The following is a 20,309-nucleotide window of genomic DNA, read 5'->3' as shown; positions in this document are numbered from 1 at the left end:
TTGTAGTTTATAATGGCTGAGTGGCGTGGTGAGGCACGACGTGAAGCGTTTACCTTGTAGTTTTAATGGCTGAGTGGCGTGGTGAGGCACGACGTGAAGCGTTTACCTTGTAGTTTATAATGGCTGAGTGGCATGGTGAGGCACGATGCGAAGCAGCGTACCTCTGACGCTCTCAGCCATTAGCATTAGACTTCCAGTGACAACTACTGTACATGGGATCGATTCCCATGTATTGGCACAACTGCCAATCAAAGTGACTTCTGGCCAATCACAGCGTGTCCTTCCCGGGTCTAAGCTGAATGGGGTTGCAGAAAGAAAGAACGCTGCATGACTCCATTAGAGGCAGAATGTGACAATAGCAGTGATGATGTGCGGCACTGGGTCAACCCAAAAAGCAATAATCAGTGTGGGTAAAATACCTGGGCATGGCTGATCCAAATTTTGAATCTACGACCTACCTGTGCAAGAAATATAGGCCAAAACAATGCGGTCTGGTTACGGGCAAAATTATGCACTCTATACCATGATACCTTTTGGAGCAACTGACAACTTTGGCTTCCTAAAGCAAACATTTCACAGATGATTCTTAATATCTAAAGTTAAAGTGTTTCAATGGAATTTGATGCTACAGTATATTAAACACTCCAGTAGGAACAGTCTAACATAACAGACTACAGACCATTAACCGAAGCCACGCCGGAGAGAGTGACGATCGACCGATCTGCCAGTCAGTTGATCAATCAACATGAACAACCACTGTCGCATTAATGAATCACTCAACCAAGTAGGAGTCTCACTTTGACTGATGGTGCAATCAAGAGGAAATCTTAATAGCAGGATATCTTAGATTGACATGCAGATGGATTGATTGACTGAACTGAGCCCTGGTGACACGCTGATAGATAGGCTGCTGAAAGCCAATCTAAGCAACTGTCCTACTGATTTGTGCAAACTGTCCAACAGGCCACGGCTATAACCTTGCTACAGGAGTGCTATTGTCACGCATAGACAAAACGGGACTCTTCATTACAATAATGTGATGGACTTTTGCTGTTGTATGTACTGTCCAATAAACATAACTTTTCAGTAAATGGTGAAAAATACTTTTCATTTCATCAAATATTTAGAAAAGATATTACTGTACCTTGACCAGCTCCTTCTGAGGCCAGATCTGGATGGGCTCCACCTGCTGGGGTGTCTGCGTCGAAATGCCATAGGTGTTCAGGAACACCTGCAGTCTACGCATGCGCGCGCACACACACACACACACACACACACACACACACACACACACACACACACACACACACACACACACACACACACACACACACACACACACACAGTAGTTAAGTTGCAGGCATCTTATTAGCTCACCTATACCAATCAACCTTTTCTCTTAAATGATTTCCGAGTTAACGACCTCCCACTACTGCTCGAATTGAAATCCTTTTACATTTTTAATTTCATTTAATTTAACACAATGAGCTGGCATCTCCCTTAGAGAAAGGAGCCAGCTTAGGTGGTTGGGGCATCTGGTAAGGAATGCCTCTCGAGCGTCCCTATAGATCGATTCCGTAGCGGGTCTCATGGTCGCAGCCTACGTATTTCCTGTAGGCGGACTCGAGCTGCGGGGTTTAAACCCTCACCAGGCGCACCTCTTCCACTACAGTGAACGGCAGAGTGACTGATGTTAGTTTGCCTCAAACTTTACTCCTTTACCTGCTTTTTTACTAACACTAACATTACAAAGATGCCCAGAACATCGAGATGAACCTGTGTAGTTTATGGCTGCTCCAACAGTAGTGGCAACATAAAAAAAAAAAAAAACGGAATGTCTAATATCCACCGCGGTGACTGAGACCAGAGCCATTGAGTAATGGTTGAGACGAAGCAGTGAAAGATACATAACGCCAGTCTTACCCAATACCCAATCTTTCTGTTTTATTAACACAAGGCTGCTGTACTTTATACCTCATACTTTAAATGCTTAGTATGAGGTATAAAATACAGCAGCCTTGTGTTCATAAAACAGAAAGATTGGGTATTGGGTAAGACTGAAATTATGTATCTTTCAGGACCTTTCACTGCTTTGTCTCAACCATTACTCAATGGCTCTGGTCTCAGCCACCGCGGTGGATATTTTGACATTCCGTATTTATTTATTTTTTATGTTGCCACTACTGTTGGAGCAGCCATAAACTACACAGGTTCATCTCGATATTCTGGACATCTTTGTAATGTTAGTGTTAGTAAAAAAGCAGGTAAAAGAGTAAAGTTTGAGGCAAACTAACATCAGTCACTCTGCCGTTCACTGTAGTGGAAGAGACGCGCCTGGTGAGGGTTTAAACCCCGCAGCTACGTCGAGTCCGCCTACAGGAAATACGTAGGCTGCGACCATGAAACCGCTACGGAATCGGTCTATACTATAGGGAGGTCCTCGATGCACGTCCCACTGGGAGGAGACCTACGGGCTAAATTAGTCCAGCAGTCGGGGTTGTGGAGTGGGACATTCGGTATATATTCTTTTTTATTGGCCTACTGTAAATAAGGCAAGATTTTCACATTTTCATTATGCTTTAAGTAGCATGTGACATGTCAAACTAGGGGGTTTTCATTATGCTTTAAGTAGCATGTGACATGTCAAACTAGGGGGTTTTCATTATGCTTTAAGTAGCATGTGACATGTCAAACTAGGGGGTTTTCAAGATTGTGAATCCATTCCAAGCATTACAGTAGTTTTGCACAAAAAACACTCTTCTTAGAGCCTCGGTCAATATAACCCAATATTATCACTGTATTTGAAACATGGTTACATAGTGAAATCACTGACAAAGAAATCAAAACCGAGCTGGTGTGGTAGACACATATGACTCATATAATTTTACTTCCGAGCGTCTCACCCCTACTGTAGATCCGGTTAACTTTGAAAGCCTTTTCATTAATATCATGTTTCACAACAACAAGCATTTACTCAACCTGTTTATGTTTCTAAACTGACAAGTACCAGCAATGACATACAGTATACACTGATGTATTTGCACTACATACCTCTGGCTCTCTGCGACAAGGGCAACGTGAATCACTACGTCATTCTCTATGGGACCCTGAGAGAGAGAGAGAGAGAGACAGACAGACACAGACAGACAGACACATGAGAGACAGAGAGAGAGACAGACAGACACAGAGAGAGACAGAGAGAGAGACAGACAGACACAGAGAGAGAGAGAGAGAGACAGACAGCCACAGAGAGAGAGAGAGAGAGAGAGAGACAGACAGACAGAGAGACAGACGGAGCGAGAGACAGACAGACACAGAGAGAGACAGAGAGAGAGAGACAGAGAGCATTCAATCATTTATTTGACAGTCAAAGCATGCACACGTGAACAGTTTTACCACAATGGAGGAAAAAAAACAAGCTTTGGCTTTTTGTGACTTGATCCATGTTGGCACTTTAAAGGGGAATTGCTTTTAAATGGATGCCAATACAATACTTATCTATCTAATCTACAGAATCTATACATCCATCCATACTGTATAATATGATTATGCTTAAAACAAAGCCAAAAAGTACAATGTAACATTACAATAAATGGGATTTTAATTGATCGCACGCACACACACACACACACACACACACACACACACACACACACACACACACACACACACACACACACACACACACACACACACACACACACACACACACACACACACACACACACACACACACACACACACACACACACACACACACACACACACACACACACACACACACACCTTTTTTTTTTTGGTTGATAAAAACCGGTTTCAGCCCCATAAAAAACACAACCTCAGACCGTACAGGCAAATAGATGTAAAATGTTATGTTCATTTTAAAATGTCCCCTCAGAAGAAAGCCTCTGGAATATGTTCCTGGTGTTCTGGAAAGGCTGACATTTACAGTTCTGCTATTTTCTTGTACTTCACCGTGACAACATAGCTGTCTGGCATTTAGTTTTTTATAAAGATTGATGTGTGTTGGCATACAGGGGGTAGTTGTGGGCCTCTGGGCAAACTTTGTTTGTTTCTCTGGCTTTATTTTGGTAGTACAGTGGAGATGAGAGGAAACAGAGGAGAGAGGACCTTTGCTAAGGTCCGCCGGGCTCAGGAATCAAACCCAGGACTTGCTGTCAGGCTGCATCACAGGCTTCACAGCCCTGAATATGTGGTACCCGCCTGAACCACAGTATTTAAAATAAATGGGAAGAGGAAGTTGTTAGAAATTCCAAATCAATGAATTAGTTGGATACTAATATCCCATGAAAAAAAGGGACACAAGTTGTGAAGAACGACACTGCAGCTGCTACAGTACAATCAATGCATAGTTTCCACATACTGTAGATCATTGGTTCTCAAAGTGGGACCCCCAGTGGTCCTTGAGAGTTCCAGTACAGGGGGTTCCCAGCTAAATGTTAAATTGTTGGGAACCAAATGGACCCTTATGGGTCGATAACTCAGAGAGTGTACAAATGGAACAAAATGGATCTGTCAGAGTTAAATAGATTTTTACGATATTAATTGGGGTCCCAGAGATAAAAATGCCATTAAATGGGGGTCAGTATGCAGGCCAAACTGGGGGGGGGGGGGGGGTCCTTGCAATTTAAATGGTTGAGAATGACAGCTAATAGCCGTAAAAACTATCTCTTATGGGGGGGTCCCTGGCGTATCTTTTAAATGGGGTTCCACAGGCTAATAGGTGTCAATTTGACATGACAAAGTTTGTGAACCACTGCTGTGGATACAGTATACTGTATATGTAGTATCTAGTATCAGATACATCCTGTCCTATGCTGTTTCCAGTTGAGGTGTATGAGGTGTAGAATCAATGCTGGCAGCCGTGGCTAATTACATAATTTGATTATAATCAACGCTCACTTCCGCACGTGGAAGCAGTTATGCAAATTATAGTAATTTATTCATGCATTTTATGAATTCATGAACACAACAAAACTACAAACGTCAGATTATCCTGCTGAATATTAACCATAGACCCCTTACAGGCTCACAGCTTGACTTTTAAATGCACTGAATCTGGTGGTTTTCGAGGAAATCATTGCTGTTGGTCAAAAACCTTGTATCTCCATATTTCAACTTTTTGTGCTTTGCGTTTTCTTTTTCTTTATTTCTACTTCATCGTAGAGTAGTACATTCAAGAGTAGTACAAAAGTAGTGAAAATAGTAGTTCCATTTGTACTCTTATGGGGGAAATACAGCCATAAGTCATGTGCAGTTGTGCACCAGCAATAGCTGTACCAACCAATCAATCAATGCAAATTAGCCATGCGGCATGCCACATGGAAAGAGAGGTGTACAATGTGTAACATAACATTAACATAGCTTACTCGTTTTCATTGCATCTGTCAGAAAATACAACATTGATGTGAGTGAGAAGATTCTGCGTCAGAGTGAGAGTGACTGCTCTCAAAGGGCACCTACGGACGGCTGCAATTCGAAACTGGCCCCTGTAAAATCTGAATCCCCCACCCAACAGTTTTTTTGTATTGAGTTGTACTTGAAATGTACTGTAATTCTGCAAACTGTTAATACATAAATCAAAATATGTTAATAAAATCAATCAAAGCCTCTAGTTCAGCGGTCTTCACTCAGTATATAATAGCCTATATAAAGCCTGTGTAAAAGAAGACTTGGAACTAGTGATTGAAAGCACGTCTTTATGAAAAGGTTTACTAAGGTAATAAAAAGCAAGTGTAAAGTCAGGGTCGAATTCCCATTGACGTTGGCGGATGGAATGAAGGTTTTTCGGCAGTTGTTGGAGGGGAATTCACACCACCTGCTGTGCCATTAATGAGAACTGTAGCATTATCATTACTTCCACATTGACTTCACAATGAGCAGATAAAGCTCAGTTGGTACCCAACACAGTTCACTGCAGGGCCAGTAATCCCAGCTCAGTAATCCTGGTAAGGGACCTGACTGCCTGCCTGCATAGTACATACACAAGCCTTTTCTTACCTTGTTCTTAATACATTGAATTCTGAACGGTCTTGCGAGAAATGTAAGTATTTTGTGTCAGTTGAATTCATATGAAGACAGTGAGGAAGCTCATTTATCACTTCCCTCAAGTTCTGGCTATTAGAATAGAACAGAATATGAAGACATAATAATAATAATAATAATAATAATAATAGCTTAAATGTATATAGTGCCTTTCAAAATAAAGATACACAGATAGACAGACGGAAAGATGTTTCCTCATTTTATAGTAGGAAATACTGTACTGTACTATACTGTATGTCAGGCATACTGTTTCAAAACTTAACTTGGTAAAGTGAAATGTGTCAGACAGTGCTGGGAGTATGGAAGGAAACAGAAATGAATTTCAGCTCCACTTCATTTGACTTTTCTCCCCCCAAATTAAAAGCACTGGGTTGTGACACAAGACTGCTGATGAACTATCACCACCACCATCCTTCCTGTCTCTTCCTCTGCCCCCACATCTCACAGAACAAGAAGTAAAGTCTGCCAACAATGTGAGTCTTAGTAAAAGAAGAACTAAGCCTGGGAGGGAACACACAAACTAGTAAAAAAAAAAGAAGCATGTGAAGAAACAGCAGTGTGCTCCTCAAAGGCAGCAGGATAAGAAAGCTTAGGCACACTGGGACCTGTTCCAAAGACCGTACCAGGAAAACAAGTGGTTTGTAAGTGAGGTACAATATTTGAAATTCAACTTCAGACTCTGGTTGACAGTAAGAACTCATATCATTATCATTTAAACCACACTTTAAACTTGCGACTGAAAGTCTGGCCAAATACCCATAGACTGTTTGTGCATGCATGCGTGTGTGGCAATCAAGTGTGAGGTAATCAATAACCTTTCCATTTCGGTTTCCAAGAGTTCAAAACTTTGCAGGTAGAAAGTGGCTTTGAAGATGCTTGAATCAAACAAAACTGACCGGTAATCAGTGCTAGAGAATAGCCTCCAGCAAACGTCAAATCACAAAGGAAAACATTCAAAGTTCTATCAGATGTTCTATCAGAAGTTGAAAATATGAGGGAGGGAAATTATGCTCCCCATCTATATTTGAATGAAATGTGATCCCCCCCCCCTCTCTCTCTCTCTCCAAACGCCTGTCTGCCACCCACTGTTTGGGAACCATCGTGGCAGGTATATGTAATGAAGCAAACATTTACAGCCTTTACAAAAAGAAAAAAGTTTCTGATTAGATTTTTGATCGAAAATGCCTCAATGTTATGATTTTATGAATATTTATTTCTCAAAGCCCTTGGTATCTTCACCAACTTCCTAGTTTCTCTACTTGATGGAAGCCTGGAGAGAATTTGGAAAAGAGATCTGATTAAGTGAGAGAGAAGATTATGTGTGATTATTGTGTCACAATAGTGGCACGCATGCATACACACATACACAGTCAGACAAATAAATTGGAATTATGTGTGCTGACAGTGGAGCAGTTGTAATCCATGTTCACCACAGTGCTTTGGATGTATGTTACTGCAGTGTGTGTGTGTGTGTGTGTATGTGTGTGTGTGCGCGCATGTAATTTTATTAATTATTGTCATGTGATGCGTCCTGGCCAATAAGACTCAAATCTCCACCTCGGGGGTCTGAACCCAAAGCACAGTTATTGCAATGTGCGTTTTTTATTTTTATTTTGCGTGCATGTTCATTTTGTGTGTGTGATACAGCTGCGCCCTCTGGTGGCGGGCGGGTGGTGTAACAGCGGGACAGACAGACACACAGACACACAGACAGACATGATCTGCAGGGTCTCATAGTTAGTGCTCACTGCGTTCGCAATTAGATTGTTTTTAGTATAGGTAGATCATATTTGTAATAGAAAGGCCTAACCAGGGACTGGGGTTGCAAATTAGCCTTGGCTATAAACCCCATAGCAACATGCATCAACTGATCTGTGCACAGGTCTGTATGAGAGCTATGTGTTTACATGAAATGAGTGAGACAGAAAAATGTGTGCGTGTTTGTGTAAACACGCTAGTTTAAGCAAAATGTTTGTTGAGGACAAGTCGATGTTCAACTGTTCTAGTCAGTTTCATTCAGTATCAACTATCAATATCTTTGTAGCATCATGGAACATGGATGGCTTCATAATGCCGTTACATATGAGTCACGTTGATATGTGAACCTGGCCCTCACTGTGCAGTTCCCATCACTTTGGTGTTCGCGGTAGTTATACAGTCTAGACAAGCTTGACATTTCAATGCTTTATTTAGATGTAGTCAGACATTTAAGGTCTTTTTTTAAGGTGAACGTGAAGGAGAAAACAGTCCCACTTCTGCCCGCAGGCGCAGACATTATTTGAACCGTTCTTGTGAACACTCAGGATATTTTTAGAAACATTCTAATGGCACTTCTCTTAAGTTCTCTATTGGGTTTTTGTCCCATTTATTTAAAGATTTGCTATACACTTCCCTCCCTATATTATTCGCCCCAAGAACATGGATGCTGGGGTGCAAGAGTTTAACAAAAGTGCCATTTTAAGAGTTTTAAGAGACACACACGCACGCACGCACGCACGCACGCACGCACGCACGCACGCACGCACGCACGCACGCACGCACGCACGCACGCACACACACACACACACACACACACACACACACACACACACACACACACACACACACACACACACACACACACACACACACACACACACACACACACACACACACACACACACACACACACACACACACACACACACACACACACACACACACACACACACACACACACACACACACACACACACACACAGGGACGAGGGCTTGTACAGTACCGTATAGTACAGTAGTACAGCACCACTCAGTTCAGACGCGTCTGATTTAAAAGAAACCCTTCTAGTTTGTTCATACAGCTGGTGGCTCCTGCAAATGATAGACATGATTATAATACTAGACGGGCACTAAATGGTCACTTTACTTTCCCTCTGCTCAAAACCAAGGCACTTAAGAAAACAGTAATGTACAGATCCATAGAAAAAAGTCATGTACAGATCCATAGAAAACAGTCATGTACAGATCCATAGAAAAAAGTCATGTACAGATCCATAGAAAACAGTCATGTACAGATCCATTGAAAACAGTCATGTACAGAGCCATTGAAAACAGTAAAGTACAGATCCATTGAAAACAGTCATGTACAGATCCATAGAAAACAGTCATGTACAGAGCCATTGAAAACAGTCATGTACAGATCCATAGAAAACAGTCATGTACAGAGCCATTGAAAACAGTCATGTACAGAGCCATTGAAAACAGTCATGTACAGAGCCATTGAAAACAGTCATGTACAGAGCCATTGAAAACAGTCATGTACAGAGCCATTGAAAACAGTCATGTACAGAGCCATTGAAAACAGTCATGTACAGAGCCATTGAAAACAGTCATGTACAGAGCCATTGAAAACAGTCATGTACAGAGCCATTGAAAACAGTCATGTACAGAGCCATTGAAAACAGTCATGTACAGAGCCATAGAAAACAGTCATGTACAGAGCCATTGAAAACAGTCATGTACAGATCCATAGAAAACAGTCATGTACAGAGCCATTGAAAACAGTCATGTACAGATCCATAGAAAACAGTCATGTACAGATCCATAGAAAACAGTCATGTACAGATCCATAGAAAACAGTCATGTACAGATCCATAGAAAACAGTCATGTACAGATCCATAGAAAACAGTCATGTACAGAGCCATTGAAAACAGTCATGTACAGAGCCATTGAAAACAGTCATGTACAGAGCCATTGCATACTGGCGTGTGCTTCCTCCACATTCGACTCTAACAAGAAATACTTTGTGTTTCAAAAGGAAACTTAAGGCAGCAATAGCCACAAAGGAAATTATATTATATTAGGTTGTTATTATTTTTTGGTATTTTTGGACAGACAAATCTGTTTTTCTTTTCTTAATTTACTGTTAATGTAAATTTAGTTCTCTTTGTTTGTTCACCAACAATGATCATACTGTACTGCATTTGTATTGTGATGCTTTGCCTGGACCCCAGGAAGAAAAGTAAACTGGATTCTTAATAAACTAAAACTAAACACATTCACGTGTGTGTGGACACACGTGAATGTGTTTTTTTCACCCCACATTATTTTCTGCCTGGCTGCCATGTAATGTTCAACACTGCATTTTATACTTTTACATTCAGTGGAGGTTCAATTCATTAGAGGCCAGGGAAAGACATCTGTGCGCACACGTGCACACACACACACACACACACACACACACACACACACACACACACACACACACACACACACACACACACACACACACACACACACACACACACACACACACACACACACACACACACAGAATGGCTCTGTGTATAAATCTATACTGTGTGAGCCTGTGTGCGTGTACGTTCATGCATGTGTGTGTGTGTGTGTGTGTGTGTGTGTGTGTGTGTGTGTGTGTGTGTGTGTGTGTGCGTGTGAAAAGCCTCAGTACATTAAGCTTTACTGCACATTAAAGTTGCATAAGAGAGAGTCCATTCACCAACTAAACCCACTCCACCACAATCCTCCTACACAGTGGTGGAAAGTATAATATGAGAAGAGTATTTCCAATACTTTTACTTCTACACCATCAAATCTCAGAGGCAAATGTACTTTTTTACTCCACTAGAATCAAAATGTAGTCATTACATAATGTATTGATTACATACATTGCAAACATGCATTAACCACCCTAGCCCTATTTAAACGTTGGGACATTCTGCATAATGAGTGCTTTTAACTTTTGGTACTTTAAACCATTTTGGACCCCTTTGGGTGTTTTAAACATTGTTATAATTTAGCTATTGAAAAATAGCAGATCTACAAGCTCATAGCACGCCACCGAGTGGCGCGCTACGAGCTTGTAGGTCTGCTATTTATTTTTTAAATCGTCAAAATATGGCACAAATCCTGACAGAAAACTGTCAGGATTTAGAAGACATTTTAGAAATTTCGACGTCAGGCCTAAATGGGTTAAGTATATTTTGATGCCAATACCTGTGTACTTTTACACAGTAACTTTTTAATACTAGACTTTAACATCTTACTGAATTTCTACATGGTGTACAAGAAGTATTTCTTCCATCACTGCCAAGTGAACTGCTCCAGGCATCAGCCTACTTCCTCTCCATCTCTCCACAACGCATGGAAATTGCAATGCAAATTTAATGCATAGTGCTTCACTCTACTTACGTACAATATACTGTATGCTGAATAATCACATTTAAAATTAGCCTTGAACACAAAATATAGACTTGTGCACATGTATGTGCTTTAAGCATTCCCGGAGTTATGCATGAAAGTACTGCACTCTATACAGTAATTGAAGGAATTTCACCCGGCTTCCCATACTCCCACAATTGGATTTCTTTCCCTTTTTTTCACTGGACCATTCTCACATGTCCCAGGAATGGGTGGACACAAGGACAAGTTCCCAGCTCTATTACTGTATTTTTAGGAATAGCTTTAAAATAATACCCACATTTTCACATATTCTGCCCCTCTATGAATAGTAAGTAATTAGTAGAAAGCTAGCCTCGGTACCCAGGCTTTTATTTTGTTCGCGTTCGGCTCAAAAATGAAAGACTGGGGGAACGAGACATATTTCCTGGTCTAGGAGTGGGAGTGAACTACAGTGCTCCAAATTTGGTGACATCGGATGTGCGGAGGGGGCTCAGATCCGTGAACCAATAATGATCCCAGCGGCACCCGCCCCTCTATACCAGAAATCACGCTGGCTGGGTCAGGCTAGTAGAAAGCAAGTCGCGGCTAAGCTACATCGGGCAGGACAATGTGCGCCTGTGCATAGAATTTACTGTGGACGCATGTGTTTCGAAAGCTCCAATTGATGTCAATCACACCAGCTCAGTGGCCTTGTGGTTAGAGTGTCCGCCCTGAGACTGGGAGGTCGGGGTTCAATCCCCCACCGGGTCATACCAAAGACTGTAAAAATGGGACCCAATGTCCCCCTGTTTGACACTCAGCATCAAGGGTTAGATTGGGGGTAAGTCCCTGCGACATACTAGTGTCATGTCCAGGGGGTGTACCAAGGGGCCAGTGAGGCTTTCTAACGTTGAAGCACGGGGCCCTAGTGGTAAGAGGAAGGACTGCAGGTGGACCCGTGGATTCATGACGAGGAAACCCCATGCAGCTGGGCTTTAACATTGAGCGCTCAGTTGCACTTCCACATTGGACCACCAACATTTGGTGGTCCAATGTGGAAATTGGAAATGTGCCGAAAAAGGCAGAAATAGATGGTCCTTCCGGGTGCTTCAAAACACCACTGAGCAACTTCCACTGACATGAATAGCGGGGGGCGGAGCTTCGCGCCAGATCAGTCTCTATCCTTTTAATACTCTATGGGGTGTACTTGTACATCAAGCTGCCTCACGCTACAGAAACAGGAGATAGGCTTCTGCCCTATGGGCCTCATGGCTCGGCAAGGCTACACCAGCTACAACAGACACGCGTAAGGCCCCACGCACATTATTGTGGTGGCTAGCTGCAGCAACAATGACACACCGTATATTCCGTAATCTGTAATGTGCACAATAGTCTCCTCTAGCCTACATTACCCGTTGCCCCTGTGGGCTAGGGTGTTATCTATACCAATTATGTCACAATGTTGGCATTTGAAAATGGCAATAAGCGATTACAACATCTGTTTAGCATGCAGCAGAGTTGGCATAGCAACAACCCAGTGTGTTATGTGGACAAAGCCCTACCCAGGGCTTGCAAACTTTGGAAGGCAGTCATATCCAACTGGAATGGGATCTGAAAAAGTACATGCAAAGTTTCACGCCGATCAGCAAAACTGTGCTAGGGAACAGCTACTTCAGAGACACGGGCACGGGTACAGAGTAGACACACACGTGATGGACGGATGGGCGGACGGACGGACGGGGGCAAAACAGTCTCCGGGCTTTGGCCATACGGCCTGGTGGGAGAAAAAAAGGTCATTGGGCCTGTGAGCTCATATTGTGCATGCATGAGACTATTTTAGGACAGAGCAGTGATGTGAGGCATTAATCTAAAGTACAGACTTAAGTGTTCTTGCCAGTTACAGCTCTGCACCACAACTCAGCCATCCTCTGTTCCAACCAGCTGACATGAGGGATCCTGACTCCAGTGACTGCTCTGTCACCAGACCAGCCAGGTCAGCAAGACTGGTGACTCTAACATAGTCACTGTAAAAGGTATAGGTAGCTATGACTGCATTGTTTCCCTTCGCCTGTTGCTATGCCAGATGATAGTTCTCCTACAAAGAACAGAGCATCTTTGCTAATCCATCCACAATGCTATGGATTAGGTAGTGCGTACACATGTGTGTGTGTGTGTGTGTGTGTGTGTGTGTGTGTGTGCGTGTGTGTGTGTGTGTGTGTGTGTGTGTGTGTGTGTGTAACTCAACACAACATGTAAGCTCCGCTTTAACAATGAAATAAAGAAAGGACATGAGACGAGGGTGAGATACTCTCGTGAAGAAATGAGGGAGTGAGTGAGAGAGAGAGAGAGAGAGAGAGAGAGAGAGAGAGAGAGAGAGGAGAGCATGCGAGGAACATGTAATTCTATAACAATCAATTTTGTGTGGCTTTCAGTTGCATGTGAATGAACTACAGGAGTCCCATTCCACTGCACACGATAATAAACTGAAGGAACATGATGTCCACACACGACTGCTCTCTTCTTCTCACACAAACACACAGAATGCATCAAATCAGCGGGAAAGGTAGAAGCTAGTCACTGATTCTAACCCCCTACAGTGCTGTCAATTCCCCCCATATGAACGCAGTTGGAACAACAAAAGAAATATCATTAAAACAAAATGTGTTCGAGTATAATTGGAAATCATGTGGCTGAAAAGCATGGAGCTAAATGTGATGTGAACGCATGCAGAGTGCAGGCGGAGTGGGCCGTACGTTGGGATGTCAACATGTCTGTTTTCATCAGAGTGTCATTGTGCAGAATGTCTAAAAACTGTTCTGTTGGGAAGAAACCTTGTATGTCCAGATTTCAGAAATTAATTACTTAATCATACAAGAATGTTGCAAAAAAACAATACTTTAGTGAAAATAGCCGTTGCGATGTGACGTGTTGTGTTGTGTTGTGAGCTTGCAGATCGGTTATTTTATTTAAAGAAATGTTTAAAATAATGATGAAAAGGACCGGTTTTGGACATACAAGTTCTCCCAGCTGGCAGCGACAACATCGTAATGTTCCACCCTGAATGCCTGCTGACTACAGGGGACAAGCTTTTAGCCGCCACCACATTGTGCATGCGTTGGTGACAAAAAGCTAAAAATGTGCTCCAAGCTCTCATGTGTGTGTGTGTGTGTGTGTGCGCGCGTGTTTGTGTGTTCTTACAGATAAGAATCAAATTGTCTCTAATGTCAGTGATGGCCCATGAAGCCCAGTGATAATGGAGGACAAAGATGGTTGCACGTATTGTGTTTCTATCACTATGTACCATTTTGGGCTCTCCGGGGACTCTATACTTGAGTCTGATCCTTTTCCCCTTCTACACCAAATCTATCCCCCCGAAAATAGCCAATCTACAAGCTCACAAATCTCACCTTTGCCAAATGTCCACCCCAGAATGGGGATGCCATAGGGTTTATGTGGGATAGCTCTACATTTGATTTCAATGTGAATGGCTTTTTCGCCAGTGAGTAATTACATACTATATTCTGAGTGTCACTGCGTAGATATTAGTCTGGACTCTTTGTTCCAAGGGGCAGATAACAATAAATGCCTCTGGTGATAAACCTGTACCATATTTGGCAGAGTACTCTGGTTTTCCAGGCTAATAGTGTGACATTTTGATCTGTGTTTCCCAGTTATAGCGCCACCAGGAGGCAGATTTTTGCTAAACACATTTGTGATAGTAGGCTACAACTACAGATTTTCACGCAAATAATAGGTACACAGTCTCTCTAGTGACAGTCTATAGCCATTAAACGAAACGGGTCTATCAGATTTCTCATGCTCCATCCTGATTGGCTAAGATTGGCTTCCAAAGTTCGAAGGAGTGCTCCGTTTTGAACAAAATGCTGCGAATCATGAACGCATTTTGTGATATCCGTGAAAGTTTGCACGCAACATTTCTACTAGGCCTAGGAATAAATGCCATTTGAAAATTCTCAAATCAGCCTGATGATGGCACTAAACTTTCGTGTTTTTACCTATAACTGCACCGATTGGTGCCCTACATTTTTCACATCTGCTCTTTATAGCGCCACCAGGAGGCCGACTTATGTAAAACACTGCTTCAGATTTTATCCAAATTTCACACTAATCGGTACACATGATCTCTATAGTTATGTGATCAAGACTTTGATCTCATATTCCATCCTGATTAGCTAAGATTGCCTTCCAAAGTTTTCAGGAGTGGCCCATTTTGTACAAATTGCAGCAAATCATGAACAGTGCCCGATTGCGGTGAAACTGTGCACACATATTCCCACTAGTTAATGATGTAAATTGCAACCTTTCAACATTATGCCTTTTGTTGAGTTAATCAATATTCATGGTTTGTAGCCTATATCGTTGCTGTCAGGCAGAAACCTTGTTTCTTAACTTTTGCATTCCCTACTTCATCATACTACAGTGTCACACAAAAGTAGCAAAGATGTTAGAAAAGTGTGTTGAAGAACGAGTATTTTGAAATGTTTTAATTGAAAGTGATTAGTTCATTGTGTAATTTTCTGAAAAGTAAATATACAGTATCCCCATCACTAATACATAATTATATCCTTTCAAATCAGCATATGTATTGATACATGAAGTATGGTAGCTATGCACTCTCATGGTGGATACATAGACCTACATGTTTATATAATATATTTTTTATCCCACGATTTTGTAACCCATTTTTCACCCCTGTGTCAATCATCTAATGTGATCCTGGGCTCTACACACCCTCCGCCAACCTGGGGAGAGCAACGGACTTAACTCATGCTTCCTTCATGCTTGAGTGTCCAAGTTGCTCCTTTACACCTGACAGGGGGGAGTTTCCCTGTTTGGACGTAGTGCGTGGAAGCAACACGTTATTCCAACCAGTTCCTTTCCCCTCCATCAGGCGCCCCGGCTGGCCAGGGGGAGGCAGTTTAGAGACCAGGATTACTGCATGTTTTTGTGAGGGTACCTACCCTAGGGGACACGGGGAGAACATGCAAACTCCACACAGAAAGGCCCTTTCGCCAACCCCGCCTTCGGGTATGGGCACTGATGACGAGGAGGAGGAAACACGCCGCCAGCACCCATAGCGCCCAGAGTGGGAATCGAACCCAGAACATCATTCTTTCAAAATCCATCCCAGTGCTCCCCTGTGTATTCTCCGCTAACCTCATCTTATCAGCCCTGCCATAAATCACACAAGATAACATACAGATACACTTTACACAAGTATGTATAGCTCCCTTTGCAGACTGCATGGATCAAGGCACAACGTTCCCATTCAGAGGGTTAAGGAAACAAATATCCATAGTGGCTATAGGCTATCATACTGTACAAGTGGGTGCATGTAACTGCTAGAGGGGATGTTTGTAATATAATCGCCTCCCTTTTTTATCTCTCCTGAACAATCCCTGTTATGGTTGTTTTTAAAGCATGGTGCCTAAGGGCCGACTAGAAAGTGTTCATTTGTATATAAAAAGAAATAGCATTAGAGAAACAGAAGCAGCATCAATAATGAACAGCAGCAGACATACTGTATACAACCAGCCTTCATGCAGAAATGTAATTACTTCTAGACTCCGTGTAAAAACACAGACAGACTGCCAAGCATTTCAACCTGGCATGGTGTATCCTCACTTCTTGTATGAAACAAACTTAGTTACAAGATGTATTTGTCGGCCACCTGATGTGTTACATTGTCATTTAGTGCTCTAAACAAAGAAAAATCCCATAGACTTGGCTGCCATATGACGTAATCTTCAAAAAGCATGCATTGGGGGGGAACATTGAGGCGCACCTAAAACAAATCACAGTTTGTGTGAAGTGAGCGGTGCTCTTATCATCATTACTTTTAACACACACAATGAAATATTAACAAAGAAATTGCGAATGAAGCTTGGCTTTTTTTTACCGAAACAGATCCTGCTTTCCTTGGCCTACTAGAAAGAGACTAATTTAAGCACTTTTCATCTCCGCTTTGGACTACGGGGACATTATATACAGAAACGCATCAGCTACCACACTTAAAATCTTGGACCCAGTTTATCATTCTGCCCTCAGATTTATAACAGGCGACAGCTATAACACCCATCATTGCATACTGTACAATAAGGTTGGTTGGCCGTCCCTTGCGACAAGGAGAGACCAACACTGGTTTTTATTTGTCTATAAAGCTCTAATTGGGAACTCACCTTCTTATTTAAACTCTCTTTTACAATGGACACTCTTTCTCAAGATTATTTGATGCTTGAGACCATACATACCTCCACTACATCTTGAAAATCTGCTTTCAAGTGCGCTGCCCCACACACTTGGAACACCTTACAGACTTCACTAAAGTACAGCCCTCTTCCTTCTCTATATCGCTTTCAACTTGATATATCAACGTTGGTAAATATCAACTGTACCTGTTTTAATTGAGTTGATCATTATGTAATGTTCCTTTATTATTACGAGTAATTTACTTTATTCATCTATGTTTTGTTTTCTTTGTCCCCCCCCCATTGTACATTGTTGATGTGTTGTAATCTCGGCACCACTGAAAAAAAGGGTCTCAGCCCTTGAAATGAAAATGAAAAAATCATACATCATCACATTCCATGCTCAGCCAATCAAATCATAACTTTCCATGGTACACACAAACACACAAAGTTGGGCATAGGAAGGGCTAGCACCCCTCAAAAACAAAGATTCACAGAGAAGTCATATACCATAACTTTATTAGACCCTGCCTTGTTATATTCCCAGCTTTGTGTGTACCACGGAATGTGAGCACGAATGTGATGTATGATGATAAGAGCGCCCCTCACTTCACACAAGTGTGATTTTTATATAATTCTAAACAAAAATAAATGAATAAACAAATAAACAGGATGCATCAGGATTGATGTCCGGCAGGTCCTCACCTGATTGGAGTATCGCATGCTGACGTTGCGCTGGTCCTGGCGTGGGACGTAACGATGGATCGGATCGATGTCTTTAGGACTGATCAGCTCATCCACTGAAGAAACACACACACGTTTGCTTTACCACACTTGGGAGGACATGAACATTTTAGGATGGCTCATGCACACACGCCATTTTGGAAATAACTTGGGCCACTTCCCTTCTTCCTTGAGTTCCTTCCTTGAGGTGTTACCGGTGATACTAATGAAGGCTCTGTTCCATTCTGGTCAAACATAGTCAGGGTGCTGCTATTGTGCATGCTGGCTCACTTTAAACAATCTGCTACACCAAATGGACCCATTTGTACACTCTCAGAGTTATGGGAAAATTAAAAAGGTTGAGAATCACTGTACACTATATGGAACAGAGCCTTAATATTCTGTGTGCATAGAGCCCATTCTACTGTATGAATGTCATTTTTATTACATTTATTTTTGCAAAGATTTTAAACCCTAAACCCGAAACTAGCCAATCTACAACCTCACAACGTGTTACACCATGACACATTGAGAGCTTGTAGATCGTCGGTGCATGACACTGGCGCACAGTATGAAACAGACCACCAAACCATAAACCTAACCTCTAAAAATCTAGTCCAACTACAAACTGAATCTGTCCTAATTATAACTCTAGAAATCCTCTTTAGCCATGAAACAACCATTTATCTTCATCCTCAGTCTATTTAACAAATTCACTTACACTTGTGGGGAGCATTGTGAACTTGAAGATTGGCTATTTTTGCTATTTTTAAACATTTTGACATTTGTTTCCACACGATAGCAAGATAGGCCTTGAATAAGGCGAGAGTGTGTGTGTGTGTGTGTGTGTGTGTGTGTGTGTGTGTGTGCGTGCATGTGTGCACTACTCATTTTCAGATCTTACAAATACGAAGTACAGACAATATGTGTGTGTTTATCACGTCTGTCTCCAGAGCATACTTTGTTGGCATAACAACGACAGGTTCCATTTACAACGGAGGCTCTTAGCAGACACTCTTTATCCACAAGCACTTACAGGAGTGAGACCATTATTAATGGTGTGAAACACAACACCAGCAAGAGCTTTCACTTCCCTAAAAGCACCTGTGCAATGCACTGCTGCAGGCAAAGGACCCCCCCTCCACACACACACACACATACCCAGGAGCTTGGCGATGGTGTAGAGGCTCTGACCCCAAAGGAAAAACATCCCATCTCGTCCAGAGTTGCTGGGGAAACGCTTCTGGCTGCCATGTTTCTGCTGCTCTGCCTCCACGAAGTCAGCTGGTACGTGGTAGTACTTAGGTATTACTGCATGACCTGTCATATACACATATGGAGACATATTACTGCATATATACACATAAATGAGATACAAACATAATATATAAAAAAATCACACCTGTGTGAACTGAGTGGTGCAACAGTTTACAATGGTGACGTAATGATGATATGTTTCAGTGTCAGGGACATACGCATCAAACCACCCAAGTAACCACATTATACTTGCACGCTCTGCTTGCGCACTAGTAGGTCATGCCTGGCCTACTTGTGTGCAACAAGCAAGTAGGCACTCGACAGAGTGCAGTTCTAGGCTTTACACAAATTCAGTGTGTGTGGGGGTGTGTGTGAGAGTAAGTGAGAGAGATACTGTAGAGTGTGTGTGTGTGTGTGCCACACACGCACGCATGTGCGCGTGTGTGTGTGTGGGAGGGTAGTAGTCATTGACTTTTAGTAAACAACATATTCACAGGGCAGACACGACAGATAATTTAACAAGCGCAGATATTAATAGTCGATGCACAGTACAAGCTTACAGCATGTCATTATGATGCCGTTACACTGGCAGATACAAAAGATACAAAGTGACACATTGGCTCCGTCGCTGCGTCGCTGTTGAGGTGGTGATGCACACGCTTGTTGACATCCGTATGCATCGAACAAGCTTGAAAATATCACTGCAAAAGATTGGTGCTATTGGTTTCAAAAAGCTTTATACCCTGTATAATGTGTATATAAGTTAACAACGCAATGTGACATAGCTCTGTACCCCCTCCAACTGTAAATACTTTCCCCATTTTAAATTGTTTTTATTATATTTTGACACTTGCTTTGGCAATGTAAACGTATGTTTTCTTATGCCAATAAAGCTC

At 42.2% G+C, this 20,309-nt stretch overlaps 1 protein-coding gene across 5 annotated transcripts in view; it reads right to left on the bottom strand.

Annotated features, from left to right (window-relative positions):
• Positions 1-20,309, bottom strand: part of phkb (phosphorylase kinase, beta) — a 113,405-nt gene that overhangs the window by 28,382 nt on the left and 64,714 nt on the right. For all 5 annotated transcript variants that reach the window (XM_080766655.1, XM_080766654.1, XM_080766657.1 and 2 more), the window contains 4 exons: positions 19,318-19,476; positions 18,139-18,233; positions 3,052-3,107; positions 1,145-1,238 (listed from right to left, as the gene is read on the bottom strand). In XM_080766655.1, coding sequence (XP_080622781.1) covers positions 1,145-1,238; positions 3,052-3,107; positions 18,139-18,233; positions 19,318-19,476 — 404 coding nt within the window. The remainder of the gene's footprint in view (positions 1-1,144; positions 1,239-3,051; positions 3,108-18,138; positions 18,234-19,317; positions 19,477-20,309) is intronic.

This window comes from Protomyctophum bolini, assembly GCF_963924005.1.
Source record: "Protomyctophum bolini genome assembly, chromosome: 1".
Classification (NCBI taxonomy): Eukaryota; Metazoa; Chordata; class Actinopteri; order Myctophiformes; family Myctophidae; genus Protomyctophum; species Protomyctophum bolini.
Note: the sequence above shows the minus strand (reverse complement) of the source record. Positions and strands in the feature narration are given on the sequence as shown.